Consider the following 13,448-nt stretch of genomic DNA (forward strand, 5'->3'; position numbering starts at 1 on the left):
ATCTTAGAGGAGCATTTAAACTGGAAATCAGACCTACACTTAAACAAAACATAAATTTTCACAGTGAGTTACAGGAAGTTAAACGAATAATTCAGATGAAGTGGGTAAGACAGCAGGAAAACAAAAGTGCCGAAGAGCAGGCTTCTTACAGCTCTGGAATGATATAAATACATCACTAAAGATCATTGTTTTTGCCTTTAGCAAGAAAACTCAAATTAAAGTTCCAAACTGGTCATAGGAAACATTCCATAATTTCACAGTTTCATCGTCGGAAGCACTTAATAGCACGTTATCATAAACAGGGTTCCACGCTAAGGAATTCACATCTCGACTGTGCGCATGTTCACACTTGGTGAGAAGTGAATATGCGGTGGGATTTGAGGAGAGATTTTCTGGCTTGTATAGACATATTGAGTCGTCGCCTGCTGCTGTGGCAATGCAGTTTGACAATCTATTCCACGCAACATCGTAGATGGGCCTGCTGTGATCACCGGAAAGCGTTAAGTCGCACTTGTAGCGTGGTACACTGGATGATGAAGGTTCAACTCCTTGGTCACTACCTGTTCAAACCATTTTTAAATCAGCGTAGACTGGTTAAAACTTTTCTTTACCTCGCAGTAGATAGCTACAAAAATATCAACAGCTTCTACCTGCAACAGAAGAGTTTGGAAAAATGAAAAAAATCCAGTTGAATTTCAAGACCCCAAATCAGCCGTTAAATTCGACAATTCCGACACAGAGGCATCGCAGCATTTCACTAGCTTAAGCAAAAAAACTGTAAGCTTAAAATATGTTGAGCTGCAATGATTTCTTCACAAACATGCTCAAGTGGTCACGAGTGACTGGTTGGGACTCCGTTAAAAAATCAGATGGCAATTTTTGAAGAAAAAAAATCGAGCTTGAAAACCAAGAAACCGAAAAAAAATCTGCCTTTCTAAGACCTTAAGAAAGGAAGACTAATTCTTTTATCTAAATTTAGTAACTACCTTGGTAAAATGCTTTCCATATTTTTAGCGTCAGATCGTCGGAGACAGAGGCGAGGGCTGATGCATCCCTGTTGGTATCCAGGGACCATACAGTGCTGCCGTGATTCTCCAGAGTCTGCACACAGTTCCAGTCGTCCATCTCTGGATCTTCTTCGTACATACGGATGGTACTGTCGTAGCCACAGGAGAAGAGAACGTTTCTTTCCGGATGGAACAACACCTTCTTGACGTCCTGGTTGTGGTTCGACAGGATGGAGATGCACTCGAAGTCATTATCCTCGTCTGCCTCCCAAATCTGAACAAGAGTTAGGTTAAACTTTCAGCTGGTTAAGAACGGGATAGAAGAAGACTATCTTTCTTAAACATAGGGTCAGTTGTCTCACCCAGACAGTCTTGTCTCTGCCACAAGTAGCGAGGAGGTTCCCGGAGCAGTTCCATGACACAGACTTCACCTCGTTCTCGTGGCCCTCGATCGTAGCCACCACCTCCAGGTTGTCACTCGTCTCATCTCGACTCCACACACAAACTGTACCGTCAAATGAGGCCGACGCTATAAAAAAAATATATCTAATCAATATAAAAAATGAACATAGCAATACCAAACCTAACTAATATCGAAAAATATTAGAAGGCACAAAGATATACTTTCGTATCACTCGTTGCATGCATCGCATCTTTTACAATTAAATTATTAAATTCACTCATTTTTCAAAAACTTGATTTTCGAAGTCTATGCTCTTCTATTGCCTGCAAAATTTTGCATCAAAATTTTGTATCAAATTGCACTTCTTTAAGGCAACAAGCTGGTCTTATGTATTAGGACGATTGTAATCGACGAGACTTGCCAAAAATAGCTTTTTCGAGAAATTTTTTTGCCTATCCAATTACTTCAACCAGAAGCGAGAATGCACTTTGCTGAACAACAAAAACGGAGCTCTAATAAAATTAACTACAAAAAAAAGATGAAGCGTTGTAAACAAAACCTTGAAACTAAAAAAAAACTCTCTCACTGAATCAAACTCGTAATCTGCCACTTCATAGGCAAACACATTTTCACTAGAACAAACACGCTTAACAACTCCTGTTTTATACATACTTAACGTTTCACACAGAGGCGAAGCTGAGCTTCGCACCACTTGCAATACGATACAAATATGGATCAAACAAAAAAATTCAAAAAATCATTTTATCAAATTGCAAAAAAAGTCCTAAATATACGGAGCAAAACTGCCTGCACCATAAGAAACTCTACAGAGCTTTGGGAATGCTTTACAGAACCCAAGTTTTCAAAAAAACCTTTCTGGGGAACTAAGCAGGCAAAAATAAGCAAAGAGACAACAATCACAATTAGACAAAACTTTCTATTTGCAAGAAAAACTGGTCTCAATTGGAACCGAACTCCCAGCTTTGTCGTCTCAAGCATTGGGATTACAGCAACTTGCAATAAAGCTAAGCCATTGAGCTACGGGAACTAAGCCGATAAAAAAACTTAAGGCACAAAAACTCTCTCGAAACACAAAAACTCTCTCGAAACACAAAAACTCTCTCGAAACACAAAAACTCTCTCGAAAAGGCACAAAAAGGGCCAGCAGGATTCGAACCGCAAATCTTGGCCGTCTCAAGCAGTTATTTTAAATCTATGCCAGATGCTCCGAATGATTGATTGGAATTGGATTTACAACTACTAAGCGGTAACAAAGCCGAAAAAACCTGAGCAGAAATCCTTCATGCCGAAAAGAAATTCAAAACAATTCTTTACTTAAAACAATGTAAGTCCCTTTTCCCATCAGAACACACACACGCGCACAAAAACTTTTTTTTTCGGACGTAACGACGCAATAACAGGCCCTTAAGTCGATATTAACTAGGCCGTAATTTATTAAGCCGATAAAAAAGACAAAAAAAAGTGAAAATTTAATAAATCGAGCTGGTAGAGCTGGTAAAATTACAACCAATTTGAAAAGCAAATTTCTATTTGGCCAGTTTTTTGAATTGCTAAAACAACTGCAGTTTGTAGCTAAAATAAAAGATTGTTATATAAGGCAACTAAGAGCAGACAAAAATTAGGCCAATTTTTTTTGAACCGGAACATAAACCCAGGACCTTTGCCGTCATAGGCGCATTCGTTAATACCAGGCTAAGTGTGCATGAGACACTAAAAAGTTTGAATTCATTATGAACCACCAGGAGTTCAATGAATCCTGTGGACAAAGTTGTTTACGGGAAAAAAAGGCTAGTACCAGATTGCAATACCCTTGATATCGCAAGGGCGAAAAGTGTAATACAGATGAATCAGGAAGCAATGAATGCACCGTATAAAAACGGATATATCTCCTGTTGACGTTTTAAGATTTAGCAAAAACTAACTCAAGATGGCTTTGCTTTCATATTTGTCAAAGCGTCGAGGAAGAAAGCTGTCGGCAAAACAAAGAAGCTGCAAAACGGAGCAGGTCTTTTAAACAGGGGCGAAGTTGCACTTCGCACACACAATCAAAAATATGACCAATAACGCTACTGGGAAAACTGAATGAGTAAAACTTTGAGTCTACAAAATTTCATAAGTGACGCACGCCAATTGTGAGTCTAAATAATTGCTAAGTCAAGCAAGCCAATTATGACGCATAAGCAGGACCAGTCAATTTGAAAAAAAAAGAAGAAATTTACCAATTAACATGCCTCAATTTATAGAGCAGACGCATTTTAACAAGTATACGAAAACTTCATTTAAAACTTTCGACCCTGTCCAGGTTCGAACCTTCTTATTTGTTGCGGCGGATCTCCTTCTCTACCTCTACGCTACAGCTCCATGATACCTTGAAGCTAAAATGCTATTTAAAAAATAGACTGTTAATATCCTTAGCATTGGCTGTACTTAATAGCTGGTTATTGATCAAACTGAACACTTTCGAAACCTAGACCTTATGCTCTAAAAGCCTGTGCTTCCGAAAGGACCTGAAGCTGGCCGAGGTTCCAAAATAAAGCACTGCCGATATCTTGCGTTGTGAGAAAACTTATTTATGGGCTTATGTCGAACTTTTTCATTTTAAATAAAAACTTTTTACAATCCTCACGAATAACAATTTCATGCTTTTGGACAAAAATTACCAATTTTCTACCTTGAATTATCAGAGAGTTTTAAGAAATGATACAGCAAGACAAATTTCCAAGTGAGTTATCACAGGCAAAGTTGCAATTGAAAAGCACAAAGAAAAATTAGCAAGCTTTGGGTTCGAGCTCACAACCAGCCCACATGCAAGAAAAACATAATGCCACAAAAATCACAAAACCTTCTCTTTTCTCTCATTCTCATTCTTTCACACATGCTCTGCTAATAAAACATAGCCAATCGAGGATTGAATTATCGCAAGCGTAAAAGAGTAATCAACGCAATGTACATAAAAAAACATAGACTTTCTTGAAAAAACCGAATTTCAAAAAAAAACATTAGATGCCCTTCAAGCTCTTTGAAATTCTAGAACACTATTTGATTGGCCCTTTTTGATAACATGAACCCCACTAGAGAAAACTGGATCAATAACTAAAAGTTTTTCCGGTGGAAATCTAAAAATTAAATTGCACTTTCGAAACTAGTAATCAAAAATCTAAAATCATTCACGGTTTTTGCGCCATTCCACGTTCGTATTTGGAGATTGACGTCACTTTCTTCAGATGATTTTCAATTAAACTCAAAAAATGCATATATACCTAAGTGCATTCATAAATGCATCAATATGATTGAGAACACATCTGTTGTTATTAGAGATTTTTAAGACTTTTCCTAAAAAAAATCAGCAAGACCGATATAAGAGTCTTCAGAACATTCATTACTCTTAACCAGACAGCATGCAATTTGGACACAAATTGTGCCAGTAAAAGTGTCAGATACATTGGAAAAATGGAGGAAACAAAACAGGAGCTTTGCTTGTGCAATTGGTTGATGTACAAAAATTACACGAAGGAGAATCTGCCCTTACAAGCAATAATCGCAAGTACAAGCAATAAAAACTGACAAAAAGGGACTCCGAAAAATCTAGAAATGCAAAAACACGCCGGTAAAAAATGTAACCTCGAAATACAAAAGCTGCTAAATACTAAGGCAACCTAACCTCGGATGCATCCCCCTAAACTAACCCATTTTTTCCCTTTTTTCAGTTAAAGGCCAGTGAGAGGTATTAATAGCTAAATTGATATAAAAAAAATTGCAGAATAATTAACTTGAGTTTATTCTACAATCGCTACCTTCGTCTCTGAAAACCGGGAAAATCTCTGTTCACAAAGAGTGAACACAGAACACCGTTTTTGGTTTGAAAATAGTGGACTGACTGCCCTAATAACACATTGCTTGAGTAAACAAAAATTGCATCACGTGATACAACGGAAAAAAGTTAAATTTTGTTGCCCCTTAGTACACTACTCGAAATAAATCAAGAAGCAAAAAAATTGAAGCTGACAGTTTTCGTTCAATTTGGATCAGCAAAACATTAGATTTCACCCATTTCAAAGTTAAGGACGGAACTGACTGTATCAGCATTACAGATATGATCTCAGACGTCAAACCTGTTGAAATGAAGGGTGTAATAAATGAATAAATCTAGATTTCTCGCGAATTCAAGGCAACGTGTTAATTCTAATTTCTAACAGATCCAAGTTAATATAACAACCAGACTAGACAAAAATTCTTTGAATATTAGGACCAAATGACTATTTTAACAAGTGAGCAAAAATGATACTTTAAAAGACTTAAGAGAAGTCTTATTTTTATAAACGTCACTCTTATGTTCACAATCTGGTGCAAGGTCTTTCGCGAGCGATGGTAAAAATAACTAAAAAGCACCATTAAAGCATAAAACGCATAACCCAACAAACTTTCAAATGAAAGTCGACCAATGTAAGTCTGTCGACAAGATAAACGAACATTTTATGACAAGTACCGCTTCAACATTGGACTAGTATAGACTTTGCTTCGGTCACCTCAAACAGCTCTCAGTTCCCTTTCCCAGCAGGGGTAATTAATTAGGTATAATTATGACCCACCCTAAACTATCTCATCTCAATTCCTTTCACCCTGCTCCTCAAAATGTAAATACTGTTCTTATCTCTTTAATTGTGTGAAGGGGCAGTTGGCATAATCAATATTGGTATATTAAAACTTTTATGTTGACCTGCTGACCATAACACAATTTCGCAGATGATACCTTTAATCAACAGCTGAAAACTGATATTTATTTTTGTTAACTACGTGCAACTCAAATTAAGAACTTGATAGTGCCCTCTTCAAGCGATAGCAAACATAGTAACAAAAGTACAAAGGATTCGAGGCTGCACAAAATACTACAGTTGGTTTTTGAACAACTAATTTGAATTTTATTATTTTTGTTCCAAGCAAGCGAACACAGAGAGTAGAGAAGAACTAAGTGTTTTCCTCGCGAAATTAGACAAAAAACTTCAGGTGGAGTCGAGTGCTATATTATACACATAGGCAAAACTTAAATTCTCAAACAAGCAACAAAGATGGTAAAAATGAAAAGCCGGTAAAATGATCAAACAAATGATATTGCAGCGATGGACTGAGCCCATGAGCCCACCATCTGCTCGTTATAGGCAAAAACTAAGATAGTCCACTCGGCCAAAAGAGTAACAGACTATATTACAAAAATTAAAATTGAGAAGCCAAGCCGAGTTTGCACCACTTGTGATCCAATTATGAATGACTTGATTTCGTGCAGATGAATAAAAAGAAAAACTATAGAATCGTACTGTTATAAAAGGCTGTTAAAAAATTACAGATGGAAATAGGAAGGTTGATAAAAAAGCTTCAAAAAACTCCAAGTATTTTTCTTTTTCGTCTCAAGCATGGGTGTTAACACTGCGCCAATTGTGCAGAATTATCCGCTTAATTTGGAAATTATCATGAGCCAAATGAAAGCACATGTACTGTTTTTACGTTAGAATTCTGTGAACAAAGTTTTTTACGAAAAAAGTCTAGAAACCAGTAGCAACACCTTTGTTTATCGCAAGTGTAACAACAAATCAGCAATAAAAGCTTTTCAGTTAAACGGCTAAAACTATTGCTTTAATTTCGTGTAATTGAAAATGAAAACTATAGAAATTGAAATTGTAATGAAATTGAACAAAATGCGCCTAGCCGGACAAAAAATGTCGGACTTTAACATAGCCAAGAGATACGTCGAAAGTGTCAAGGAACTAAGAATCAAAAGAACATAATTTGAATTTCATTAGTCTGTTATGATGGACACATTTTTAGACAACTAAACTATTTAGAGAAAACTAGGTCAATAGATAAAATTCGACTGGGAACTCAAAAACTGAAGCCCATTTTTGGAAGTCAATGACGTTTTTTTTAGTTATTTGCCATTTGACAGTGTAATTTGCCTTCTATTTGCAAATGATTATGAATAGAACCTAAAAAAAGCTAGAAAGAAATCATAACTCAAACCGTGGAAAACCACAAGACCTAAATAAACGATAAATCATTTCGTTCATTACAAGTTCAAAACACAAGCTGTAGCAGAGAAAAAAAGCCACTCTCACTCGCGATTCAATCGATACTTGACACAGGCATAACGGGGCTGCCTGTATCGAAAAACTACATCAACAATAATGTCACATGTTTGGCTCGAATAATGTTCAATTTGAGAAAACATTCGAGAACCTCAATCTCCAGCATTAAATAAGCTCTAAGAAAACATAATGAAGCGGGAATTAAGCCAGAAATATTTGTGTAGACGCCAATGGATCCAACTAAAAACGAAAAAAAAATATTGTCATGAAAAACTGAGATAATACGTTTTGAAACTCCCAAGGAGCAACACAAGGCGAGAGCAGATAATCAGTAATATGTCACACACTGACTCTATAGAGAGCTGCAACAGCACTCTTAAGGAGTTAGTGTGCAAATTCCATTCCAGGTTACCGGATCCACGACCTGAAAAAAAAAGAAGGTACATGCTTTGAGTACTTAACTACCGAAAAAAAAACGTTTTTATAGAAAGAAGAAGTGTACACCGTCAAGCTCTAAACAACACTGTTGACGAGTTGTTTGCAAAAGGAAGAACTAAAAAAAAGTGCAACAATTGAGGAAGTAAGCCCAAAATTAGATAGAGAGCAGCCTGGAAGGAGTTCAAGACAAGCACGTCCTCGGATAAAAGCGCCACGCATATCCGGTAATGAAAGAGACATTTCGGAGTGTTCGTTTTGCGTAAGCTGGAGATGAGGAGAAAAAATGAATCCAGTAATTGCAAGTTTCAAATGCAGTATGAGAATCTGTTTACGAAGACCGACGGGAGAAAAGTTTGTTAAAGATCACTTCCAACTGCGGATAGTGGACCTCCTAAAGGGCAGAAGTACTACTAGCCTTGAGAGAAATTACCGCGGGCAAGGCTCGTGGTGAGAGTCCGATAACCAGAGATTTTTCTCAAGTTGCTCGAAAAATTCTCCAGCCTCTTTTAATTGATATCTGGCTCAGACCAGAAAGTATTCCTCAATTATGCTTCTCAATTACGAGAAAATGATAAAGGAATTAAATGAAACGAATTGAAAAAACGCAGATATCTCCTAGCAGCCCAGCACCGGCAGGTGTTGTCCAAGAGAAGCGTTTTTGATTGCCCCTGAACAATCTGTAATCAGACATATGTTTCTGTCAAGGGATGGACTAACCACATGCAAAATTGCCAACCGCATATGAAACTTAGCAACGCAACAGAAGTGATAGTCTCAGCACTCCATTTGAATCAGCGAACCTACGCATCGCACCAAGACACTAGCACAGGTATGAGGTGCTACGATGTCCCTTCTGCTCTTATCGGTGCTCTATTAAAAATGAACGATCAATCGCTAAGCGAAGCACCGATATTCGTGGGTAAAAGCAAGGCTAATGCCCGAGCCGCCAAAATATTAAGCTTTTCTCGAATAAAGTTGAATTTGAGAAAACTTTCAAGAAATTCAATCGACAACGTTAAATTAGCTCAGAAAAAACAAGGGAGCGGTAAATAAGCCAGCAGTATTTGTGGACACCACTTGATCCGGAAAGAAAATCATTGCCATGAAAAACTTCGAGCTTAAACGTTTTGAAACTTCCTTCAGTGGGCAACACAAGGCTAGAGACAAATAATCAGTGACCTGTCCCACACTGATTCTATACAGAGCTTCAACAGCAGTCTTATGGAGTTAATGTGCAATTTCCATGTCAGGTCACAGGATCCCGAACCTGAAGAAAAAGAAAGTACGCTCTCTGAGTACTTGACTACCGAAAAACCTTTAGTTTTTAAATACAAAAGATGTGTTCACAGTCAGGTTCTAAGCAACTGCACCGACGAGTTGGTTGCAAAAAAGGAAACAGCTAGAGTTAAAGTGCAACAAAGTGAGGAAGTATGCCCAAAACGAGATTGAGAGAGCAACCTCTAAGGACTTTAAGACAAGCGAAGCCAATACGGTGTTGAAAAAGATTTTTCTAAGTGTTCCTTTGCGTCGCCTAGAGAGGATGAGCAAAGTTGAAGTGAGTAATTGGAGTTTCAAAAACAAAGGATCTGTTTATCAAAAGACCGGAGGGAGAAGAGTTTTTTGAAAGGTTACTTCCAACTGTGGATATTAGGCGTCCTAAAGGAACAGAAGTACTGCTAGCCTTGAGAGAAATCAACGCGGGCACAGCTCCTGGCGAGTGTCAGATAACCAGTGATCTTCTTAAGTTGCTGAAGAAGAAAATTCTCAAGCCTCTTACAGAGATTTTCACTGATATCTGGCTCACACCAGAAAAAAAATCCTCAATTACGTGAAAAAGAAAATGAAAGAAGAGCAGAGATCCCCCAGCAGCCCAGCAACGGGGGACAGGAGAACTGCATTTGATTGCTCCCTACCGGACTTTAATAAGACATATATCTCTGTCGGTGGATGGACTAAACACATGCAAAACTGCCACCCGCCTATGAAACTGATCAGCGCATCAGAAGCGACTATCTTGGCACCCCAACTGAGTCAAGAATCCTTTGCATCAAACCAAGGCACTAGCACAGGTGAGAGGTGCTACGATGTCCAGTCTGCTGTTATGGGTGCACTAATAAAAATCAATGAATTATCGCTATGTGAAGCACCGATATTCGTGGGTCACAGCAAGGCTAATGCCCGAGCCGCCAAATCATATTGGCGCTGTCTCAGTGCGTAAATACAATAGGCGAAATAGTGTAGAAATTAGCGTCAAGACCTCCACTGATACCTCGGAATGGTTGACGAATTCCTGGTGGAATACTTATAATTCGTTTGATTAGTTCTAATTAATGACTTGATAGTCAAAACCATTGCCCATGGCCTTTACCAGTTGGGGTGCAATTGGGGAGAAATTACACCAAGAAAAACTTTATAAGCTTCTCTCGAACGCAGTTGAATTTGAGAAAACATTCGAATATTTCAATCGACAGCATTAAATTATGTCTCAGAGAGAACAAGGAAGCGGTATTTAAGCCAACAATATTTGTGGAAGCCAGTTGATCCGAAAACAAAATTATTGTCATAAAAAATTTTGAGCTAACACCTTTTAAAACTCCTCTGAAGGAGCAACACAAAGAAAAACCCTATTTCTTTTGTGTTGCTCCTTATATATATAACGATATATTAAATTACAGGCAAAAATAACACCAGCCGAAAACATTTAAGCCGAATTTTAAGCCATTTTTTGCATACCTTTCAAGCCAAAAAGTAAATTATCCAAGATCAGGATTGGTAAATTCACAAATTCCAGGAAAATATCAAAATCAGTTTTAAATAAAACTGATGAAATAACTTTTAAAAAAGTCCGCGCGGTGGCACCTATGCCGAAAAAAGTTGGCAGAAAAACGGAAAACTTTTTCAACGAAAACTTTTTGAAGTTTGCAAAAAGGAACAATTCGTGGCTAGATTCGAACTCAGAACCTTTGTCCTCCTAGGCCTAGACGTTTCCGTTTGGCTAAGTGTGCCGAAGAATACGTGGAAGTTAAATGTAAACGACAAAGTAACAATTCAAAATGATCCAATTATTATGTTAAGTTGATAGATTACAAAAAAAAGTAACAAATAAGTTTTTCAAATGGCAGAAAATCCAAGTACGTTTTCTAGATCTCGAGGGAAGCCGGTTGGAATTTTCACTTTCTAGACGGATTGAAAGCACAATATTCAATTGAGTAGCTAGCTTTTGGTTACAGAGAAGAACACTTTAATTTCTGTCGAAACTAAATTGCTTCATACGATGATTGAGAAGTTCATGATTAGTTCTTGAAGCATTTTGTAAGCGCCAGACTCGCACAGTTGTAAGGCCGAATTCGATTAATATCTCAATAAAAATCTCTTTACAAGCAAAATTGCTGATCACATGTCGCAAAAATCTCTTAAAAGAACTCTTTGAAAAATCTTTTTCGCATATCGGTGAAAAAAAACATCTAGTGAAAGCTCTTCCAAATTCAAACTAAACTAAATGCTTTTGAAAAGTGAATCAGTAGGTAATTTTTCGTTCCACAGAGATCTCAAAATCAAGATTCACTTTCGAAACAAAAAATCATTCACGTTGTTGGCGCACTTTTATGTTTGTTATTGGAGAGCGTAGTTTTGCTTTCCTTTCAGCAAATGAAAATGAATAGCACATGAAAGAAATCTTAACTCAAACCCACGAAAAATCAAACTTGAGAGTGATCAAATTTTCAGACTTTTGAAGCGGTATTTAAGCCAACAATATTTTAGGACGCCAGTTGATCCGAAAACAAAATTATTGTCATGAAAAATTTTGAGCTAACACCTTTTAAAACTCACCTGAACGAGCAACACAAAGAAAAACCCTTTTTCTTTTCATCACCTGAACGAGCAACACAGAGAAAAACCCTTTTTCTTTTCAAACTAAATATTATATCACAGGCAAAAATCAAATTCACTTTCGAAACAAAAAATCATTTACGTTTTTAGCACACTTTGAAGTTTTGTTATTGAAGAGCGTAGTTTTGCTTTCCTTTGAAAGAAATCTTTACTCAAACCCACGAAAAATCAACTTGAGACTTTCTTCAATTTTTCTTAATTTTTCTTGAACACGACCTAAATAAGTAAGTGTCTACACTTTATTCATTTACACTTAAAAAAGAATATTTCTTAGGTACTTAAATAAAGTCAACGGAACGTTCAAAATTATATAAAAGCAAAGATAAACAACTGTACACACGTTTTTATAGCCGAGAAATAGCTTTATTGATTGTTCAATTGGATTACTGGTGAATCTAAAACTTGCAATCATTTCCGAAATCCGCAAATAAATGAGTAAATAGCTCCGCTCGATTGCTCAGAAAGTTCAACAAAGCAAGTTTCGAGACTGTCTCTAAAAATCTACAAGCGAAGCGCGTTTGGTTCAATTCATTTTGAAATTATTATATTTTATTTTTTGTATCAATGACAACAAAAATGCACGATAAATCTTTGTATTTTGGTCGTTAAATGCAAGATTTCCACGGTAACTGAAACTGATTTACATTAATTGAGCATACGATGTGTGTGATATTAACCTAATTTAGTTGAGCCTGGTGCCCATGCTGTGCTTCGCACTGTCCTATTGTGTGCATCCTGCAACACACAGATAGCCGAGCACGAGTTAGAGTCGGCGTTGTACTTCCACAGTCGGATAGTTTTATCTGCCGAGGATGATGTGAAGTATCTACCCTGGTTTGGCTCCCACGCAACATGCCACACCCTGTCCAAGTGTCCTTCCAGACTAGCCGCACTTTTCATAAAACTCATTCCAAATAAGTCCGCCCGCTGGCTCAATCAAACAGATCCGCACTTCTGCTGATCCCGAGGCTATAAATCGCAACCCACTCCGACATAATCATTGCGAAACGAACAGTGCCAAGTCATTGAATAATCTGAAAAGACACAAGCCAATTAGAGAATCACATAAAGCTGTTCGCACTGTTATTAAAGAAGGCATGCTGTCTTTTCCAATAGCAACGGGAGATAGACATGAACAAGTGTTGTCCTAATTTAAAACCAACCACACCTGTCTATTTTAGGATTAATCAGTTAGTTGCGACCTCTGGCTTCCTACAGTGTTCTTCATTCCCACAAAAGACCTTTTCTTTTTACGGTTAAACCTTAATGGCCGACTTCATTTGCGATTTCGTTCAAATATGATAGGATTTTCAAAACTGCGTAGTATTATATCTAACAAATTTTGATTGAGAATTCGGATATTTTTCAGAGAAAATTGGGGCAATAACAGGGCAGGTTGATTAGAAAGGCTCATGTAGATTAGCGAACTAAATGATTGAAATCCCAGCTTTGACCAAAATTCATTAGACTAAGAGGCCATCATTTGCAGGTTAAAAGATTGAATTATGGGCATCAAGATTGTGAAAGCTAAAAAGAGTGAAGTACCGAAGGGACTCACCAATCTGCATACATACCCAACCAAACACCAAAAACAACTGAGTTGTGCTGCTA

The 13,448-nt window shown here is 37.4% G+C and overlaps 2 protein-coding genes across 3 annotated transcripts in view; both read right to left on the minus strand.

Moving 5' to 3' along the window:
• The window catches only part of LOC134839803 (AP-1 complex subunit mu-1-like), a 379,140-nt gene that overhangs the window by 64,160 nt on the left and 301,532 nt on the right, over positions 1-13,448 (minus strand). The gene's annotated exons all lie outside the window — the stretch shown is intronic.
• LOC134839559 (probable cytosolic iron-sulfur protein assembly protein CIAO1 homolog) lies at positions 107-12,867 on the minus strand. The gene is made up of 4 exons (XM_063855149.1): positions 12,515-12,867; positions 1,370-1,536; positions 987-1,281; positions 107-560 (listed from the first exon to the last, which is right to left on the minus strand). Exons 1-4 carry the CDS (start codon positions 12,744-12,746, stop codon positions 211-213), a joined length of 1,044 nt encoding a protein of 347 aa, XP_063711219.1. The 5' UTR covers positions 12,747-12,867; the 3' UTR covers positions 107-210.

This window comes from Symsagittifera roscoffensis, chromosome 2 (genome assembly GCF_963678635.1).
Source record: "Symsagittifera roscoffensis chromosome 2, txSymRosc1.1, whole genome shotgun sequence".
Taxonomy (NCBI): Eukaryota; Metazoa; Xenacoelomorpha; order Acoela; family Convolutidae; genus Symsagittifera; species Symsagittifera roscoffensis.